The sequence below is a fragment of the Salvelinus fontinalis genome, chromosome 18, assembly GCF_029448725.1.
Source record: "Salvelinus fontinalis isolate EN_2023a chromosome 18, ASM2944872v1, whole genome shotgun sequence".
In the NCBI taxonomy this organism is placed as follows: domain Eukaryota; kingdom Metazoa; phylum Chordata; class Actinopteri; order Salmoniformes; family Salmonidae; genus Salvelinus; species Salvelinus fontinalis.
Window position 1 is genome coordinate 59,370,799 of NC_074682.1, and position 21,935 is coordinate 59,392,733.

Below are 21,935 nucleotides of genomic sequence, written 5' to 3' on the forward strand. Positions count from 1 at the left end.
CCGTGTATTATCATGCTGAAACATGAGGTGATGGTGGCGGATGAAGGATCGTATCTCTGCACATTCAAATTGCCATCAATAAAAAGCAATTGTGTTCGTTGTCCGTAGCTTATGCCTTCCCATACCATAACCATGGGGCACTCTGTTCGCAATAGCAAATCGCTCGTCCACACAACGCCATACATGTGTTTGTGCGGCTTATGGTAGAAAGATTTACATTTAATTATTTGGCAACAGCTCTGGTAGATATTCCTGCAGTCAGCATGCCAATTGCACACTCCCTCAAAACTTGAGACATCTGTGGCATTGTGTTGTGTGACAAAACTGCACATTTTAAAGTGGCCTTTTATTGTCCCCAGCACAAGGTGCACCTGTGTCAAATCAAATTTTTATTAGTCACACACACATATTTAGCAGATGTTATTACGGTGTAGCCAAAGACTTGTGTTCCTAACTATAACAGTGCAGTAGTATCGAACAAGTCACAACAATACACACAAATCTAAAACTAAAACGTAATTAACAAATAGAAAAATATTAGGATGAACATGGTCGGAGTGGCTAAAATACAGTAAAATACATATGAAATGAGTAAAACAGTATGGAAACATTATTAAAGTTGAGTAGTGATTCCATGTCTATGTAGGGTTGAGTAACCGGGAGGTAGCCGGCTAGTGATGGCTGTCTGATGGCCTTGAGATACAAGCTGTTTTCCCAGTCTCTCGGTCCCAGCTTTGATGCACCTGTACTGACCTCGCCTTCTGGATGATTGCGGGGTGAACAGGCATTGGTTCGGGGTGGTTAATGTCCTTGATGATTTTTAGGGGCCTTCCTGTGACATCGGGTGGTGTAGGTGTCCTGGAGGGCAGGTAGTTTTCCCTCCGGTGAGGTGTTATGCAGACCGCACCACCCTCTGGAGAGCCCTTCGGTTGCGGGCGGAGCAGTTGCCGAACCAGGCGGTGATACAGCCCGACAGGATGCTCTCAATTGTGCATCTATACAAGTTTGTGAGGGTTTTAGGTGCCAAGCCGAAATCCTTCAGCCTTCCTGAGGTTGAAGAGGCCGCTGTTGCGCCACCTTCACCACACTGTGTGTGGGTGGACCGTTTCAGTTAGTCGGTGATGTGTACGCCGAGGAACTTGAAGCTTTCCCACCTTCTCCACTGCTGTCCCGTCGATGTGGATGGGGGGGGGGGGTGCTTCTATCTCGAGGCCATCAGACTGTTAAACAGCCATCACTAACATAGAGAGGCTGCTGCCAACATACTGACTCAAATCTCTGGCCCCTTAAATGAATGGACTTAATAAAAGGTATCACTAGTTACTTTAAATAACGCCACTTTAATAATGTTTACATGCCCTTCATTACTCATCTCATATGTATACACTGTATTTTACTGCATCTTGCCTATGCCACACGGCCTTTGCTCATTCATATATTTATATTTATATATTCTCATTCCATCCCCTTACATTGTGTGTATCTTTATGTACATATTCTTTATCCCTTTACACTTGTGTGTATTAGGTAGTTGTTGAGGAATTTGTTAGATTACATGTTAGATATTACTGCACTGTCGGAACTAGAAGCACAAGCATTTAGCTACACTCGCGTTAACATCTGCTAACCATGTGTATGTGACCAATAACATCTGCTAACCATGTGTATGTGACCAATAACATCTGCTAACCATGTGTATGTGACCAATAACATCTGCTAACCATGTGACCAATAACATCTACTAACCATGTGACCAATAACATCTGCTAACCATGTGTATGTGACCAATAACATCTACTAACCATGTGACCAATAACATCTGCTAACCATGTGTATGTGTCCAATAACATCTGCTAACCATGTGTATGTGTCCAATAACATCTGCTAACCATGTGACCAATAACATCTGCTAACCATGTGACCAATAACATCTACTAACCATGTGACCAATAACATCTGCTAACCATGTGTATGTGTCCAATAACATCTGCTAACCACGTGACCAATAACATCTGCTAACCATGTGACCAATAACATCTACTAACCATGTGACCAATAACATCTGCTAACCATGTGACCAATAACATCTACTAACCATGTGACCAATAACATCTGCTAACCGTGTGTATGTGACCAATAACATCTGCTAACCATGTGTATGTGACCAATAACATCTGCTAACCATGTGACCAATAACATCTACTAACCATGTGACCAATAACATCTGCTAACCATGTGACCAATAACATCTACTAACCATGTGACCAATAACATCTGCTAACCATGTGACCAATAACATCTGCTAACCATGTGACCAATAACATCTACTAACCATGTGACCAATAACATCTGCTAACCATGTGTATGTGACCAATAACATCTGCTAACCATGTGACCAATAACATCTACTAACCATGTGACCAATAACATCTGCTAACCGTGTGTATGTGACCAATAACATCTACTAACCATGTGACCAATAACATCTGCTAACCGTGTGTATGTGACCAATAACATCTGCTAACCATGTGTATGTGACCAATAACATCTGCTAACCATGTGACCAATAACATCTACTAACCATGTGACCAATAACATCTGCTAACCATGTGACCAATAACATCTGCTAACCATGTGTATGTGACCAATAACATCTGCTAACCATGTGACCAATAACATCTACTAACCATGTGACCAATAACATCTGCTAACCATGTGACCAATAACATCTGCTAACCGTGTGTATGTGACCAATAACATCTGCTAACCATGTGTATGTGACCAATAACATCTACTAACCATGTGACCAATAACATCTACTAACCATGTGTATGTGACCAATAACATCTGCTAACCATGTGTATGTGACCAATAACATCTGCTAACCATGTGACCAATAACATCTGCTAACAATGTGACCAATAGCATCTGCTGACCATGTGTATGTGACCAATAACATCTGCTAACCATGTGTATGTGACCAATAACATCTGCTAACCACGTGACCAATAACATCTGCTAACCATGTGTATGTGACCAATAACATCTGCTAACCATGTGTATGTGACCAATAACATCTGCTAACCACGTGACCAATAACATCTGCTAACCATGTGACCAATAACATCTGCTAACCATGTGTATGTGACCAATAACATCTACTAACCATGTGACCAATAACATCTACTAACCATGTGTATGTGACCAATGAAATTTGATATAATTTGATGTAAGAAATTGCTTTAGGAGCTGGAATCAGAGCTGTCTGTCGGCGCCATCTTTGATCATGCTGTTTAATCAGCTTCATGATATGCAACACCTGTCAGGTGGATGGATTATCTTGGCTAAAGGAGAAATGCTCACTAACAGGGATGTAAACACATTTGTGCACAGTATTTTTGTGCGTATGGAAAACCCCTGGGATCTTTTTCTTCTTCATCTCATGAAACATGGGACCAACACTTTCCATTTTACGTTTATATTTTTGTTCAGCGTATATATTTTATTTTACAAAACCTATAAAAAAATATTTGTGTGTGTGTGTGTGTGTGTGGGGGGGGGGGGGCGGATGTGGCCCGCGGGACATAGTTTTCCCACTACCTACCTTCACTCTCTGAGAGGTGGGGAATCCTCCTGAAGGTGTCTCTCATGGCAGGAATCATCTGATCATACATGTGGAGGACAGGGAGGCAGTGCTCTGAGAAGCTACTGTTGTTGAGGAAGAGCCAGTGGAGTAGCATCAGAGCCTCCCTTAGCAGATCAACCCCAGGAGAGGAGCACCACGCTGGGCTTTGGATCGCCGCCTCGCCCCCAGGGCTCCCCTCCACTCGGCCCCGGAGGTCCAGCCACTGCCTGTGGAGGAGCACCACCGTGGTCTTCACTACCTGCTCACAGAGAGACAACCACGGTCAGGAGACGTTTAGAAATAACCAAGGTTCCTACTCTTAGACACAACAAAAAAATCCATGTCAACAGATAAGAATTTCCATGACAACAGATTAGAATTTCCATGTCAACAGATTAGAATTCCCATGTCAACAGATAAGAATTTCCATGTCAACAGATAAGAATTTCCATGACAACAGATTAGAATTTCCATGTCAACAGATTAGAATTCCCATGTCAACAGATAAGAATTTCCATGTCAACAGATAAGAATTTCCATGTCAACAGATAAGAATTTCCATGTCAACAGATAAGAATTTCCATGACAACAGATAAGAATTCCCATGTCAACAGATAAGAATTTCCATGACAACAGATAAGAATTTCCATGACAACAGATAAGAATTCCCATGTCAACAGATAAGAATTTCCATGACAACAGATTAGAATTTCCACGACAGACACCAAAAGGCACGTTGGTTGACCAACTCTCAAAAGCTCTGACTATAGAACTAGAATGAATAGAATGGCGTCCCCATTCAGGTCATTACGGTGAGAGGTTCTAACGGCGTCCCCATTCAGGTCATTACGGTGAGAGGTTCTAATGGCGTCCCCCATTCAGGTCATTATGGTGAGACGTTCCAATGGCGTCCCCCATTCAGGTCATTATGGTGAGAGGTTCTAATGGCGTCCCCCATTCAGGTCATTATGGTGAGAGGTTCTAACGGCGTCCCCATTCAGGTAATTATGGTGAGAGGTTCTAACGGCGTCCCCATTCAGGTGATTATGGTGAGAGGTTCTAATGGCGTCCCCATTCAGGTCATTACGGTGAGAGGTTCTAACGGCGTCCCCATTCAGGTCATTATGGTGAGAGGTTCTAATGGCGTCCCCCATTCAGGTCATTACGGTGAGAGGTTCTAACGGCGTCCCCATTCAGGTCATTATGGTGAGAGGTTCTAACGGCGTCCCCATTCAGGTCATTACGGTGAGAGGTTTTAACGGCGTCCCCATTCAGGTCATTATGGTGAGAGGTTCTAATGGCGTCCCCCATTCAGGTCATTATGGTGAGAGGTTCTAATGGCGTCCCCATTCAGGTCATTATGGTGAGAGGTTCTAACGGCGTCCCCATTCAGGTCATTACGGTGAGAGGTTCTAACGGCGTCCCCATTCAGGTCATTACGGTGAGAGGTTCTAATGGCGTCCCCCATTCAGGTCATTATGGTGAGACGTTCCAATGGCGTCCCCCATTCAGGTCATTATGGTGAGACGTTCGTTCCAATGGCGTCCCCCATTCAGGTCATTACGGTGAGAGGTTCTAATGGCGTCCCCCATTCAGGTCATTACGGTGAGAGGTTCTAATGGCGTCCCCCATTCAGGTCATTATGGTGAGAGGTTCTAATGGCGTCCCCATTCAGGTCATTATGGCGAGAGGTTCCAACGGCGTCCCCCATTCAGGTCATTACGGTGAGAGGTTCCAATAGAGTCCCCCATTCAGGTCATTACGGTGAGAGGTTCCAACGGCGTCCCCCATTCAGGTCATTACGGTGAGAGGTTCCAATGGAGTCCCCCATTCAGGTCATTACGGTGAGAGGTTCCAACGGCGTCCCCCATTCAGGTCATTATGGTGAGAGGTTCTAATGGAGTCCCCCATTCAGGTCATTATGGTGAGAGGTTCTAATGGCGTCCCCATTCAGGTCATTACGGTGAGAGGTTCTAACGGTGTCCCCATTCAGGTCATTACGGTGAGAGGTTCCAATGGCGTCCCCCATTCAGGTCATTACGGTGAGAGGTTCTAATGGCGTCCCCATTCAGGTCATTACGGTGAGAGGTTCTAATGGCGTCCCCATTCAGGTCATTATGGTGAGAGGTTCTAATGGCGTCCCCATTCAGGTCATTATGGTGAGAGGTTCTAATGGAGTCCCCCATTTAGGTCATTATGGTGAGAGGTTCTAATGGCGTCCCCATTCAGGTCATTATGGTGAGAGGTTCTAATGGCGTCCCCATTCAGGTCATTATGGTGAGAGGTTCTAATGGCGTCCCCCATTCAGGTCATTATGGTGAGAGGTTCTAATGGCGTCCCCATTCAGGTCATTATGGTGAGAGGTTCTAACGGCGTCCCCCATTCAGGTCATTATGGTGAGAGGTTCTAATGGCGTCCCCATTCAGGTCATTATGGTGAGACGTTCCAATGGCGTCCCCCATTCAGGTCATTACGGTGAGAGGTTCCAATACCCCAATCTATTCATTCTATTTCTATACCATTGACAAACAGCTCTGCTTCTTACCTCACTGTGGCACTGACAGGCAGACTCAACAAACACACTCCACGTGGACGCTTTCCTATTGAACAGACTGGCCAGAAAACGCACCACCTGGTAATAGAGAACAGACAGACAGCCTGTATAAACAGACATACAGCCTGTATAAACAGACATACAGCCTGTATAAACAGACATACAGCCTGTATAAACAGACATACAGCCTGTATAAACAGACATACAGCCTGTATAAACAGACATACAGCCTGTATAAACAGACATACAGCCTGTATAAACAGACATACAGCCTGTATAAACAGATAGACATACAGCCTGTATAAACAGACATACAGCCTGTATAAACAGACATACAGCCTGTATGAACAGACATACAGCCTGTATAAACAGACATACAGCCTGTATAAACAGACATACAGCCTGTATAAACAGACAGACATACAGCCTGTATAAACAGACATACAGCCTGTATAAACATACATACAGCCTGTATAAACAGACAGACATACAGCCTGTATAAACAGATAGACATACAGCCTGTAAAAACAGACATACAGCCTGTATAAACAGACATACAGCCTGTATAAACATACATACAGCCTGTATAAACAGACAGACATACAGCCTGTATAAACAGACAGACATACAGCCTGTATAAACAGATAGACATACAGCCTGTATAAACAGACATACAGCCTGTATAAACAGACATACAGCCTGTATAAACAGACATACAGCCTGTATAAACAGACATACAGCCTGTATAAACAGATAGACATACAGCCTGTATAAACAGACAGACATACAGCCTGTATAAACAGACAGACATACAGCCTGTATAAACAGACATACAGCCTGTATAAACAGACATACAGCCTGTATAAACAGACATACAGCCTGTATAAACAGACATACAGCCTGTATAAACAGACAGACATACAGCCTGTATAAACAGACAGACATACAGCCTGTATAAACAGACAGACATACAGCCTGTATAAACAGATAGACATACAGCCTGTATAAACAGACATACAGCCTGTATAAACAGACAGACAGCATGTATAAACAGACATACAGCCTGTATAAACAGACAGACATACAGCCTGTATAAACAGACATACAGCCTGTATAAACAGACATACAGCCTGTATAAACAGACAGACATACAGCCTGTATAAACAGACAGACATACAGCCTGTATAAACAGACAGACATACAGCCTGTATAAACAGACATACAGCCTGTATAAACAGACATACAGCCTGTATAAACAGACATACAGCCTGTATAAACAGACATACAGCCTGTATAAACAGACATACATACAGCCTGTATAAACATACATACAGCCTGTATAAACATACATACAGCCTGTATAAACAGACATACAGCCTGTATAAACAGACATACAGCCTGTATAAACAGACATACAGCCTGTATAAACAGACATACAGCCTGTATAAACAGACATACAGCCTGTATAAACAGACAGACAGCATGTATAAACAGACATACAGCCTGTATAAACAGACATACAGCCTGTATAAACAGACAGACATACAGCCTGTATAAACAGATAGACATACAGCCTGTATAAACAGACAGACATACAGCCTGTAAAAACAGACATACAGCCTGTATAAACAGATAGACATACAGCCTGTATAAACAGACAGACATACAGCCTGTATAAACAGACAGACATACAGCCTGTATAAACAGACAGACATACAGCCTGTAAAAACAGACATACAGCCTGTATAAACAGACAGACATACAGCCTGTATAAACAGACAGACATACAGCCTGTATAAACAGATAGACATACAGCCTGTATAAACAGACAGACATACAGCCTGTATAAACAGACAGACATACAGCCTGTAAAAACAGACAGACATACAGCCTGTATAAACAGACAGACATACAGCCTGTAAAAACAGACATACAGCCTGTATAAACAGATAGACATACAGCCTGTATAAACAGACAGACATACAGCCTGTATAAACAGACAGACATACAGCCTGTATAAACAGAAACATGTTTTCTATCAGATCAGAGATATCAGGAGGTCCCCCCCCCCCCCCCCCCTATAAACAGACAGACAGCAGGTCCCCCCCTCTCCCCCCTATAAACAGACAGACAGCAGCCCCCCCCCCCCCCCCCCCCCCCAGTAGTTGCGGTTTTGTTCTGTTGTCAACAACAGTGACTCTGAGATCAAGCAACGTTACCTCCACCTCCAGCTGAGACCAGTGAGAGTCTGCGACGGTCTTGTCAGGTCTGGAGGTGATGTACTGGAACACCTTTAGGAACAGACACCAGTCTGGAGGAACCACAATATCAGCACCACCATATACAGAGAAATACACATTTATTAAAACGTGCCTTTTACATCTCTTTCATTGATTGTTCACTTATTCCAGCTCTGAAAACCATTGGTCAAGTACATAACGTCATCTAATCAATGAATGTGAAGGAGACCCAGTCATGAGAGAGGAGGCCCCCTTAGTTACCTGTATGACAGCAGAGGAGGCCCCCTTAGTTACCTGTATGACAGCAGAGGAGGCCCCCTAGTTACCAGTATGACAGCAGAGGAGACCCCTTAGTTACCTGTATGACAGCAGAGGAGGCCCCCTAGTTACCTGTATGACAGCAGAGGAGGCCCCTTAGTTACCTGTATGACATCAGAGGAGGCCCCTAGTTACCTGTATGACAGCAGAGGAGGCCCCCTAGTTACCTGTATGACAGCAGAGGAGGCCCCCTAGTTACCTGTATGACAGCAGAGGAGGCCCCTTAGTTACCTGTATGGCAGCAGAGGAGGCCCCTTAGTTACCTGTATGACATCAGAGGAGGCCCCTTAGTTACCTGTATGACAGCAGAGGAGGCCCCCTAGTTACCTGTATGACAGCAGAGGAGGCCCCCTAGTTACCTGTATGACAGCAGAGGAGGCCCCCTAGTTACCTGTATGACAGCAGAGGATGCCCCCTAGTTACCTGTATGACAGCAGAGGAGGCCCCTTAGTTACCTGTATGACAGCAGAGGAGGCCCCCTAGCTACCTGTATGACAGCTGAGGAGGCCCCCTAGCTACCTGTATGACAGCAGAGGAGGCCCCCTAGTTACCTGTATGACAGCAGAGGAGGCCCCCTAGTTACCTGTATGACAGCTGAGGAGGCCCCCTAGCTACTTGTATGACAGCAGAGGAGGCCCCCTAGTTACCTGTATAACAGCAGATGAGGCCCCCTAGCTACCTGTATGACAGCAGATGAGGCCCCTTAGTTACCTGTATGACAGCTGAGGAGGCCCCCTAGCTACTTGTATGACAGCAGAGGAGGCCCCCTAGTTACCTGTATGACAGCAGATGAGGCCCCCTAGTTACCTGTATGACATCAGAGGAGGCCCTCTAGTTACCAGTATGACAGCAAATGAGGCCCCCTAGTTACCTGTATGACAGCAGAGGAGGCCCCTTAGTTACCTGTATGACAGCAGAGGAGGCCCCCTAGTTACCAGTATGACAGCAGAGGAGGCCCCCTAGTTACCAGTATGACAGCAGAGGAGGCCCCATAGTTACCTGTATGACAGCAGATGAGGCCCCCTAGTTACCTGTATGACAGCAGAGGCCCCCTAGTTACCTGTATGGCAGCAGATGAGGCCCCTTAGTTACCTGTATGACAGCAGAGGAGGCCCCCTAGTTACCTGTATGACAGCAGAGGAGGCCCCCTAGTTACCTGTATGACAGCAGAGGCCCCCTAGTTACCTGTATGACAGCAGAGGAGGCCCCCTAGTTACCTGTATGACAGCAGAGGAGGCCCCCTAGTTACCTGTATGACAGCAGAGGAGGCCCCCTAGTTACCTGTATGACAGCAGAGGATGCCCCTTAGTTACCTGTATGGCAGCAGAGGAGGCCCCCTAGTTACCTGTATGACAGCAGAGGCGGCCCCCTAGTTACCTGTATGGCAGCAGATGAGGCCCCTTAGTTACCTGTATGACAGCAGAGGAGGCCCCTTAGTTACCTGTATGGCAGCAGAGGAGGCCCCTTAGTTACCTGTATGACAGCAGAGGATGCCCCCTAGTTACCTGTATGACAGCAGAGGCCCCCTAGCTACCTGTATGACAGCTGAGGAGGCCCCCTAGCTACCTGTATGACAGCAGAGGAGGCCCCCTAGTTACCTGTATGACAGCAGAGGAGGCCCCCTAGTTACCTGTATGACAGCTGAGGAGGCCCCCTAGCTACTTGTATGACAGCAGAGGAGGCCCCCTAGTTACCTGTATAACAGCAGAGGAGGCCCCCTAGTTACCTGTATGACAGCAGAGGAGGCCCCTTAGTTACCTGTATGACAGCTGAGGAGGCCCCCTAGCTACTTGTATGACAGCAGAGGAGGCCCCCTAGTTACCTGTATGACAGCAGATGAGGCCCCTTAGTTACATATATGACAGCAGATGAGGCCCCTTAGTTACATATATGACAGCAGAGGAGGCCCCTTAGTTACCTGTATGGCAGCAGAGGAGGCCCCTTAGTTACCTGTATGACAGCAGATGAGGCCCCTTAGTTACCTGTATGGCAGCAGAGGAGGCCCCTTAGTTACCTGTATGACAGCAGAGGAGGCCCCCTAGTTACCTGTATGGCAGCAGAGGAGGCCCCTTAGTTACCTGTATGACAGCAGAGGAGGCCCCTTAGTTACCTGTATGACAGCAGAGGAGGCCCCTTAGTTACCTGTATGACAGCAGAGGAGGCCCCTTAGTTACCTGTATGACAGCAGAGGAGGCCCCCTAGTTACCTGTATGACAGCAGAGGCCCCCTAGTTACCTGTATGACAGCAGAGGCCCCCTAGTTACCTGTATGACAGCAGAGGCCCCCTAGTTACCTGTATGACAGCAGAGGCCCCCTAGTTACCTGTATGACAGCAGAGGAGGCCCCCTAGTTACCTGTATGACAGCAGAGGAGGCCCCTTAGTTACCTGTATGGCAGCAGAGGAGGCCCCCTAGTTACCTGTATGACAGCAGAGGCGGCCCCCTAGTTACCTGTATGGCAGCAGATGAGGCCCCCTAGTTACCTGTATGACATCAGAGGAGGCCCTCTAGTTACCAGTATGACAGCAAATGAGGCCCCCTAGTTACCTGTATGACAGCAGAGGAGGCCCCTTAGTTACCTGTATGACAGCAGAGGAGGCCCCTTAGTTACCTGTATGACAGCAGAGGAGGCCCCCTAGTTACCAGTATGACAGCAGAGGAGGCCCCCTAGTTACCAGTATGACAGCAGAGGAGGCCCCATAGTTACCTGTATGACAGCAGATGAGGCCCCCTAGTTACCTGTATGACAGCAGAGGCCCCCTAGTTACCTGTATGGCAGCAGATGAGGCCCCTTAGTTACCTGTATGACAGCAGAGGCAGCCCCCTAGTTACCTGTATTGCAGCAGATGAGGCCCCCTAGTTACCTGTATGGCAGCAGATGAGGCCCCTTAGTTACCTGTATGACAGCAGAGGCGGCCCCCTAGTTACCTGTATGGCAGCAGATGAGGCCCCTTAGTTACCTGTATGACAGCAGAGGCGGCCCCCTAGTTACCTGTATGACAGCAGAGGAGGCCCCCTAGTTACCTGTATGGCAGCAGAGGAGGCCCCCTTAGTTACCTGTATGACAGCAGAGGAGGCCCCCTAGTTACCTGTATGACAGCAGAGGAGGCCCCCTAGTTACCTGTATCACAGCAGAGGCCGCGCCCCTTAGTTACAGAGGAGGCCCCGTAGTTACCTGCATGACAGCAGATTCTAAAAGCTAGCTCGTCGCTGTGGGCCAGGCCAGCTAGTAGGGAGACAGACAGAGACAGGGTCTGGTAGGACGAGTCTAGAGACAGGCAGCGAGACAGAGCCGGACTGGACACAACACACTGGAACCTGCAAGGAGGTAATACAATACATGACGTAACTAAACATAGTAGGCTCGTGGACAATCCTCAAAAAAGGGCTTTAGTATTTGAGCTACCCCCTAGTCGAGGCAGAACAAAACCATGTTTCTCCACATCTCTAATGTCTCCTGTTTAATACATGGATTGTTGTGGACATTTGTTTTACTACAAAAATGGGTAAATTGATAGATATTGAGACACACCCCGTCCCCTACACTCAAAACATGAGTGGAAAGTTTTAAAGTTCCTCGGCTTTAAGACTGGATAGGGAGAGACTGAATATGTCTGTAAACACTGAACTAACTAAGGGGCCACGGACAATGGTCCACCCACACAGACAGTGTGGTGAAGAAGGCACAACAGCGGGAAAATACTACCAAATTTCTATCAACACATCTCCTGTGCTACACGCGCAACACGGACCCTGGCTACTGGCTACTCTCCCTTCTGGGACGGCTGCAAGGCCCTCTCCCGCCCTCCCTTCCGGAAAATCAGATCACACCTCCATTCTGCTCCTCCCGTGGCGAGGACTGTTCCAACATTGTTCTGACCAATCGGAATCTATGTTTTGATCACGCGACCTGGGAAATGTTTGGGTCACCTCTGAGAATATGGGTAGATGTATACACCGACTCAGTGACTGGGTTCATCAGGAAGTGCACAGAGGATGTTGATTAGAAAACGTAATTCAGTGGGCTCAGACACGACACGCATGTGGCAGGGACTCCAGACAATCACGGAGTATAAAGGGAAAACTACGCTTCGACGCGGACGCCCCGACGCCTCGCTCCCAGACAAGCTAAAACCCTTCTTTGCCTGCTTCAAGGAAAACATTGAGCCGCTGACGTGGGCCCCCAATGCTCACGAGGACTGTGTGCTCTCATTCTCCGTGGTTGATGTGGGTGCTTCTACACCTGCATTGCTTGCTGTTTTGGGGGTTTTAGGTTGGGTTTCTGTACAGCACTTTGAGATATCAGCTGATGTAAGAAGGGCTATATAAATACATTACACACTGCACTATCGCATTACACACTGCACTATCCCATCTCGACAAGATAAATACCTATGTAAGAATGCTGTTCATTGTCTACAGCTCAGCCATAGTACACGCCAAGCTCATCATTAAGCTCGGGGCCCTGGGTCTGAACTAGAGGTCGACCGATTCATCGGCATCATAACAATCGGTAATCTGCGTTTTTGGACGCCGCCTATGGCTGATTACATTGCAATCCACGAGGAAACTGCGTGGCAGGCTGATCACCTGTTACGCGAGTGCAGCAGCGCCATAAGGACCTTGTGGATGCAAGGAGCCAAAGGTAAGTTGCTAGCTAGCATTAAACTTATCTTATAAAAAAAAATTAAATCTTAACATAATCACTAGTCAACTACACATGGTTGATGATATTACTGTTAATAATCGGTATTGGCGTTGAAAAATCATAATCGGTCGACCTAGTCTGAACCCCGCCCTGTGCAACTGGGTCCTGGACTTAGGTAGGCAACAACACATCGCCACGCTGATCCTCAACACGGGGGCCCCCACAAGGTTGCTCTACTCAGCCCCCTCCTCTACTCCCTGTTCACACGTGAGGGTGGCCACGCACATCTCCAACTTAATCATCAAGTTTGCTGATGACAACAATGGTTAAGCCTGATTACCAACAACATCGAGAGAGCCTACAGGGTTAGGTGAGAGCCCTGGCAGAGTGGTGCCAGGAAAATAACTTCTCCCTCAACGTCAACACAACGAAGGAGCTTATCGTATAATACCTCCCGGGTGGCGCAGTGGTCTAGGGCACTGCATCGCAGTGCTAGCTGCGCCACCAGAGTCTCTGGGTTCGCGCCCAGGCTGGGCTGGGTTCGCGCCCAGGCTCTGTCGCAGCCGGCCGCAACCGGGAGGTCCGTGGGGCGACGCACAATTGGCATAGCGTCGTCCGGGTTAGGGAGGGTTTGGCCGGTAGGGATATCCTTGTCTCAGTATGTAATATGTAATATGTCAAATGTATGCACTCTACTGTAAGTCGCTCTGGATAAGAGCGTCTGCTAAATGACTAAAATTTAAAAATTTAAATAATACAGGAGACACTCAACAAGTTCTGTCACTCTCCCCATCTCCTGCTGGGCTTGCCCGGACCGTAAATCACAACTAACTGCCAAAAGTAAATATCTGCCAAATAATCACCTTACCCCGACTTGACCTGCAGGACATTTTTGCCACCTTCAAACATAAAAACTAAAAAAGGTAGGTATGTTTGTGACAGCCCTTTCACAACCAACCATTCCACTACTAGAGTATCCCCAGCATCATTCAGACTAAAATAACATTCCACTTAGTCAATCTATCACTCCAGTGTTAATGCTAAATTGTAATTATTTCACCTCTATGGACTATTTATTTCCCTACCTCCCTACTACAACCACTACTGTTAGCTGTGTAACCTGGTCAGGCCCCAGAACTACAACCACTACTGTTATCTGTGTAACCTGGTCAGGCCCCAACCACTACTGTTAGCTGTGTAACCTGGTCAGGCCCCAGAACTACAAACACTACTGTTATCTGTGTAACCTGGTCAGGCCCCAGAACTACAAACACTACTGTTATCTGTGTAACCTGGTCAGGCCCCAGAACTACAAACACTACTGTTAGCTGTGTAACCTGGTCAGGCCCCAACCACTATGTTAGCTGTGTAACCTGGTCAGGCCCCAGAACTACAAACACTACTGCTATCTGTGTAACCTGGTCAGGCTCCAGAACTACAAACACTACTGTTAGCTGTGTAACCTAGATGCATTTAAGATATTCTCGTGAGGTTTTTTTTGTGTGTAGAACAGACAACTACTTCTATTACGATTTGAGCAATATCAGATCTTGCGATATTGTTTTTTGTGGTTGATTTATTTCACCTTTATTTAACCAGGTAGGCCAGTTGAGAACAAGTTCTCATTTACAACCGCGACCTGTGTTTAATCGATCGGTTGCTTACTGTGTAATCTGCATTGCCATTGGCTAGTTATGACTGGTTAATCACTTTGTTTTTGTCATGATTTTGTATTTGTTAAAGCAAAGCAGCGCGACACAAACAACAACACAGAGTTACACACATGGGATAAACAAACATACAGTCAATAATACAATAGAAAAGTCTCTGTACAGTGTGTGCAAATGAGGTAAAGATAAGGGAGGTAAGGCAATAAATAGGCCGTAGTGGCGAAGTAATTGCAATATAGCAATTAAACACTGGAGAGATAAACGTGCAGAAGATGAATGTGCAAGTAGAGATACTGGGGTGCAAAGGAGAAAAAAACCAATATGGGGATGAGGTAGCTGGATGGGCTATTTACAGATGTACAGGTGCAGTGATCTGTGAGCTGCTCTGACAGCTGATGCTTAAAGCTAGTGAGGGAGATATGAGTCTCCAACTTCAGTAATTTTTGTAGTTCGTTCCAGTCATTGGCAGCAGAGAACTGGAAGGAAAGACGACCAAAGGAGGAATTGGCTTTGGGGGTGACCAGTGAAATATACCTGCTGGAGCGTGTGCTACAGGTGTGTGCTGCTATGATGACCAGTGAGCTGAGATAAGGCAGAGCTATGCCTAGCAAAGACTTATAGATGACCTGGAGCCAGTGGGTTTGGCGACGAATATGAAGCGAGGGCCAGCCAACGAGAGCATAGAGGTCGCAGTGGTGGGTAGTATATGGGGCTTTGGTGACAAAATGAATGGCACTGTGATAGACTGCATCCCATTTGCTGAGTAGAGTGTTGGAGGCTATTTTGTAAATGACATCGCCAAAGTCAAGGATCGGTAGGATAGTCAGTTTTACGAGTTTTAAGTTTGTGGCCCACCCCTCATCCAGCCAGGTATTATTCTGCATTTTGAGTTTAGGGGGGGTGTCACAATATCTATACATTTAACCACTTTTTTTGAAAAGAAAAAAAAAAACAATTTCATGGTATCCAATTGCTAATTACAGTCTTGTCTCATCGCTGCAACTCCCGTACGGACTCGGGAGAGACGAAGGTCGAGAGCCGTGTGTCCTCCGAAACACAACCCAACCAAGCCGCACTGCTTCTTGACACAATGGCCACTTAACCCGGAAGCCAGCCACACCAATGTGTCGGAGGAAACATCGTACACCTGGCGACCGTGTCAGCGTGCGCTGCGCCCGGTTCCACCACAGGAGTCGCTAGTGCGCGACAAGTACATCCCTGCCGGCCAAACTCTCCCCTAACCCGGACAACGCTGGGCCAATTGTGCGCCGCCACATGAGTCTCCGGTCGCGGCCGGCTGCGACAGAGCCTGACCTGACTAGACAACACACAGGAACCTGCAGCCAGGAGACCACCACATATCAGATCAGGTGTAGGAAACTCCCGTTCACTCTGCCTCATACCATATAATAAAACTCACAGACCTGGAAGCATTTCAATGATTTGAAGATTGAACAGTCATTTGAAAAATAGATCAAAACTCTCAAAACTAAAAGAGCTGTCTTACTTGCTTATATAAGAAGATTAACTAAGACTAGACACTCAATGTCCTTTCTTTTCTGCATTTAAAGAGAACACATCCCAGATGGAACCCTATTCCCTGCATAGTGCACTACTTTGAACCAGGGCTCTGGTCCAAAGTAGTGCAATATATAGGGGATAGGGTGCCATAGGGCTCTGGTCCGAAGTAGTGCACTATATAGGGGATAGGGTGCCATAGGGCTCTGGTCCAAAGTAGTGCACTATATAGGGGATAGGGTGCCATCTAAGGGCTTGCCTGGACAACTGCCTCTCCTGTGCTCTCTCCAGCAGCATGTTGAGAGTCCTCAGACTGCTGGGAACCAGGGCCTCCGTCTGAACAGCCCTGATGGAGAAGGTGGGGTCTGACAGCTGAAGGAGCTTCCTGAGGAGAGGGTGGAGGCCCGCATCCTCTCTGGTGCCATCTACTGGGGTCTCAGAGGTTCTGGAAGTCCCAGGCTGGATGGAGGTGTCAGGCACCAGGGGGGCCAGGCCTGAGGCCAGGATGGGTCTGTTGGTCAATAAAATAATTCATTTAGCCAGGATAGTCCACTCAGTAACACCTGCCATTGTTTTCCAGGGCGTCCTGGGATCCATAGACTCAACAAAACATTATAATACATAGACACTCTCCTTTTTTTTTATTTTTTATTTTTTATTTTATCCCCTTTTCTCCCCAATTTTCGTGGTATCCAATCGCTAGTAATTACTATCTTGTCTCATCGCTACAACTCCCGTACGGGCTCGGGAGAGACGAAGGTCGAAAGCCATGCGTCCTCCGAAGCACAACCCAACCAAGCCGCACTGCTTCTTTAACACAGCGCGCCTCCAACCCGGAAGCCAGCCGCACCAATGTGTCGGAGGAAACACCGTGTACCTGTCCCCCTTGGTTAGCGCGCACTGCGCCCGGCCTGCCACAGGAGTCGCTGGAGCTCGATGAGACAAGGAAATCCCTACCGGCCAAACACTCCCTAACCCGGACGACGCTAGCCCAATTGTGCGTCGCCCCACGGACCTCCCGGTCGCGGCCGGCTGCGACAGAGCCTGGGGGCGAACATTGCATTACAGCACGTTGCACACATTCAGCCTGCCGACCGTAGCTCAATACACTGCTTATCTGTTGTTCAGCCTGCCGACCGTAGCTCAATACACTGCTTATCTGTTGTTCAGCCTGCCGACCGTAGCTCAATACACTGCTTATCTGTTGTTCAGCCTGCCGACCGTAGCTCAATACACTGCTTATCTGTTGTTCAGCCTGCCGACCGTAGCTCAATACACGGCTTATCTGTTGTTCAGCCTGCCGACCGTAGCTCAATACACTGCTTATCTGTTGTTCAGCCTGTCGACCGCAGCTCAATACACTGCTTATCTGTTGTTCAGCCTGCCGACCGTAGCTCAATACACTGCTTATCTGTTGTTCAGCCTGCCGACCGTAGCTCAATACACGGCTTATCTGTTGTTCAGCCTGCCGACCGTAGCTCAATACACTGCTTATCTGTTGTTCAGCCTGTCGACCGCAGCTCAATACACTGCTTATCTGTTGTTCAGCCTGCCGACCGTAGCTCAATACACTGCTTATCTGTTGTTCAGCCTGCCGACCGTAGCTGCCGACCGTAACAACTTATGTTGTTCAGCCTGCTGACCGTAAACCAAATCATACATACCCGTGTCTAGTGTTACCCTGTGGAGGGCCCCCCTCTGCTCCAGACGTCAAGGCCAGCAGGGTGTTCACGACCTCAGAGCTCTGGGCCACAGTGTGATGCAGGGCCTTCAGGGCTGCCAGGGCAAACTCCTCCTGACTCCCTAGGGAATCCTCCACGCTGGACGCCAGGCTGCCATCTGACGACCCAGACAGAGATCTCCCTCTCAGGGTCCTCTTACCAGTCCCTGTCCCTGAGCCGTCCAGGGCGATAGCCTCCAGACTCTGGCAGAACAGGCCGATGTGGTAGTCGAGGAGGGGGAGGAGGTGGACAGCACCTGGACAGGACCAGGTAGTATTTTTCAGGGCAAGGGCAGAGTGGGAAGGGTTCGGGTTGGGCAGGTCCTCAGGAGGCAAGGCAGTATGGTGGCTGGGTAGGGCCATCATGTTGATGCCAGACAGGGCCAGATTCTGGTAGTGTTTGAAGCGTGGCTGCTGACTGTGGGGTTTGTTGTTGTTGTGGTGGGGAACAAGCCTGGGTTCTGTAGAGGAGGAACTGGAGCCAACTGAAGACCCTCTGTAAAGGTGGACACAGTGTTAAATGACTCAAAAGACTGCGTCAACCAAAAAACACAGTGAAATAAAACAGCGTAATGAGGATGATGGGGTGGGGGGTCTTACGAGCTGAGACAGGTGTTGGTCAGGAGACCAGGTAGTGCGTCAGGGCTGATGCAGAGCAGGTGACCCAGACTCAGACTGCTGGGGTCTAAAGGATGCTGTAACAGCAGACTTAACAGCACTGAACCTACAGAGAGAACCAGACAACAGTTAACATGGTGTCCCCACCTACACAGAGAACCAGACAACAGTTAACATGGTGTCCCCACCTACACAGAGAACCAGACAACAGTTAACATGGTGTCCCCACCTACAGAGAGAACCAGACAACAGTTAACATGGTGTCCCCACCTACAGAGAGAACCAGACAACAGTTAACATTAGAGGTCGACCGATTATGATTTTTCAACGCCGATACCGTTACAGATTATTGGAGGACCAAAAAAAAGCCGATACCGATTAATCAGACAATTTTTATACATATATTTGTAATAATGACAATTACAACAATACTGAATGAACAACGAACACTTTTATTGTAACATAATATAATACATAAATAAAATCTATTTAGTCTCAAATAAATAATGAAACATGTTCAATTTGGCTTAAATAATGCAAAAACAAAGTGTTGGAGAAGAAAGTAAAAGTCCAATATGTGCCATGTAAGAAAGCTAATGTTTCAGTTCCTTGCTCAGAACATGAGAACATATGAAAGCTGGTGGTTCCTTTTAACATGAGTCTTCAATATTCCCAGGTAAGAAGTTTTAGGTTGTAGTTTATTATAGGAATTATAGGACTCTCTCTCTCTATACCATTTGTATTTCATATACCTTTGACTATTGGATGTTCTTATAGGCACTTTAGTATTGCCAGTGTAACAGTATAGCTTCCGTCCCTCTCCTCGTCGCTACCTGGGCTCGAACCAGGAACACAATGACAACAGCCACCCTCGAAGCAGCGTTACCCATGCAGAGCAAGGGGAACAACTACTCCAAGTCTCAGAGCGAGTGACGTTTGAAACGCTATTAGCGCGCACCCCGCTAACTAGCTAGCCATTTCACACCGGTTACACCAGCCTCATCTCGGGAGTTGATAGGCTTGAAGTCATAAACAGCTCAATGCTTGAATGACAGCGACGAGCTGCTGGCAAAACACACGAAAGTGCTGTTTGAATGAATGCATACGAGCCTGCTGCTACCTACCATCGCTCAGTCAGACTGCTCTATCAAATCATAGACTGAATTATAACATACACTGCTCAAAAAAATAAAGGGAACACTTAAACAACACAATGTAACTCCAAGTCAATCACACTTCTGTAAAATCAAACTGTCCACTTAGGAAGCAACACTGATTGACAATACATTTCACATGCTGTTGTGCAAATGGAATAGACAACAGGTGGAAATTATAGGCAATTAGCAAGACACCCCCAATAAAGGAGTGGTTCTGCAGGTGTTGCTTCCTAAGTGGACAGTTTGATTTCACAGAAGTGTGATTGACTTGGAGTTACATTGTGTTGTTTAAGTGTTCCCTTTATTTTTTTGAGCAGTGTATATACGGAGAAGAGACTGAGGGTTAGGTAACTAGTACAACTATATACAGAGAAGAGACTGAGGGTTAGGTAACTAGTAACTCACCTTGATGATGAGAGGGTTGAAATGTGTTAAAAGGGTCTGAGTGAGTCACTTCCTGTCTGCCGCTGGACTGTTGTTTTCCATCTGAACACAAAACAACATTCCCAGTCAGACGGGCCTAACTAACATTCACACTGGCCCAGTCAGAACGGGCCTAACTAACATTCACACTGGCCCAGTCAGAACGGGCCTAACTAACATTCACACTGGCCCGGTCAGACGGGCCTAACTAACATTCACACTGGCCCAGTCAGAACGGGCCTAACTAACATTCACACTGGCCCAGTCAGACGGGCCTAACTAACATTCACACTGGCCCAGTCAGAACGGGCCTAACTAACATTCACACTGGCCCAGTCAGAACGGGCCTAACTAACATTCACACTGGCCCAGTCAGAACGGGCCTAACCAATGACTACATTTAAATGTAACAGATGACACATGTATCCTTGAGACATGGCTTGTCGTCATAGTAATAGAGAGGGACTACAAGCCATGACTTAAATACACATTTTCTTAATCAGACCAAATTAGGAGCTTTAATTATGTTCCATCTCTCCGTAACACAATGTTTTTTACATGGAAGGAGCAGGTAGGAATGTGATTATCCATAGTCAATCAATTAGCCAATCGTCCGTACCGTCTCTGAGGTGTCCTGGTCCGGAGGTCTTGCCTGGCGTTGACCTAGAGGGCAGCTGGGCACCAAACGTCTCCTTGGTGATGAAGGCTGTTCCTCCAGGGATGGCTACACCGTGAGGGCTGCTGTTGGCACCACTGGCACCCTGCAGCAGGGCAGTAGGACCAGACAGACTGGGACTGGAGAGGAGGGAGGATGAATGGGAAAAGACATAAGATTTACAGAAACCTTTCAGAAAGTACTCAAAGCTCATGACTTTTCCAAGTTATACTTGGATGTGTAGTGTCAGCGTTTATTGCGGTCATGTCATGCCTAAGTTTGCTAATCTTGCCAATGAAAAAATAATTAAAGTAGTTGGCAATATCAGTTGGTTTTGTAATGAATGAGCCGTCTGATTCAATGAATGAAGGAGCTGAGTTTGCCTTTTTGCCCAAAATCTATTTTAAGGTGCTCCAAAGCTTTTTACTATAATTCTTTATATCATTTATCTTTGTTTCATAGTTTAGTTTCTTCTTCTTTTTATTCAGTTTAGTCACATGATTTCTCAATTTGCAGTACGTTTTCCAATCGGTTGGGTTGCCAGACTTATGCCATTCCTTTCGCCTCATCCCTCTCAACGATACAATGTTTCAATTCCTTAACAATCCATTGGGATTTAACAGTTTTTGTCATTTCCTTAATCAGTACATGCTTATTAGTAACTGGAATAAACTATTTCATTAAGTGCTGCGTCTGTTTGCTCCTCATTACACACCACGGATCAACAAATATTATTTACATCAACAACATAGGAATCACTACAAAACTTATTGTATGACCTCTAATACAC

The 21,935-nt window shown here is 46.8% G+C and overlaps 1 protein-coding gene across 1 annotated transcript in view; it reads right to left on the reverse strand.

The window, feature by feature from the left end:
• The window catches only part of atrip (ATR interacting protein), a 40,653-nt gene that overhangs the window by 1,060 nt on the left and 17,658 nt on the right, over positions 1–21,935 (reverse strand). The window contains exons 5-13 of the mRNA XM_055869936.1: positions 21,110–21,285; positions 20,473–20,553; positions 18,893–19,016; positions 18,237–18,788; positions 16,832–17,083; positions 11,912–12,054; positions 8,399–8,490; positions 6,171–6,257; positions 3,605–3,884 (exon numbers count right to left, since the gene is read on the reverse strand). Of these exons, the coding sequence (XP_055725911.1) occupies positions 3,605–3,884; positions 6,171–6,257; positions 8,399–8,490; positions 11,912–12,054; positions 16,832–17,083; positions 18,237–18,788; positions 18,893–19,016; positions 20,473–20,553; positions 21,110–21,285 (1,787 nt within the window). The remainder of the gene's footprint in view (positions 1–3,604; positions 3,885–6,170; positions 6,258–8,398; positions 8,491–11,911; positions 12,055–16,831; positions 17,084–18,236; positions 18,789–18,892; positions 19,017–20,472; positions 20,554–21,109; positions 21,286–21,935) is intronic.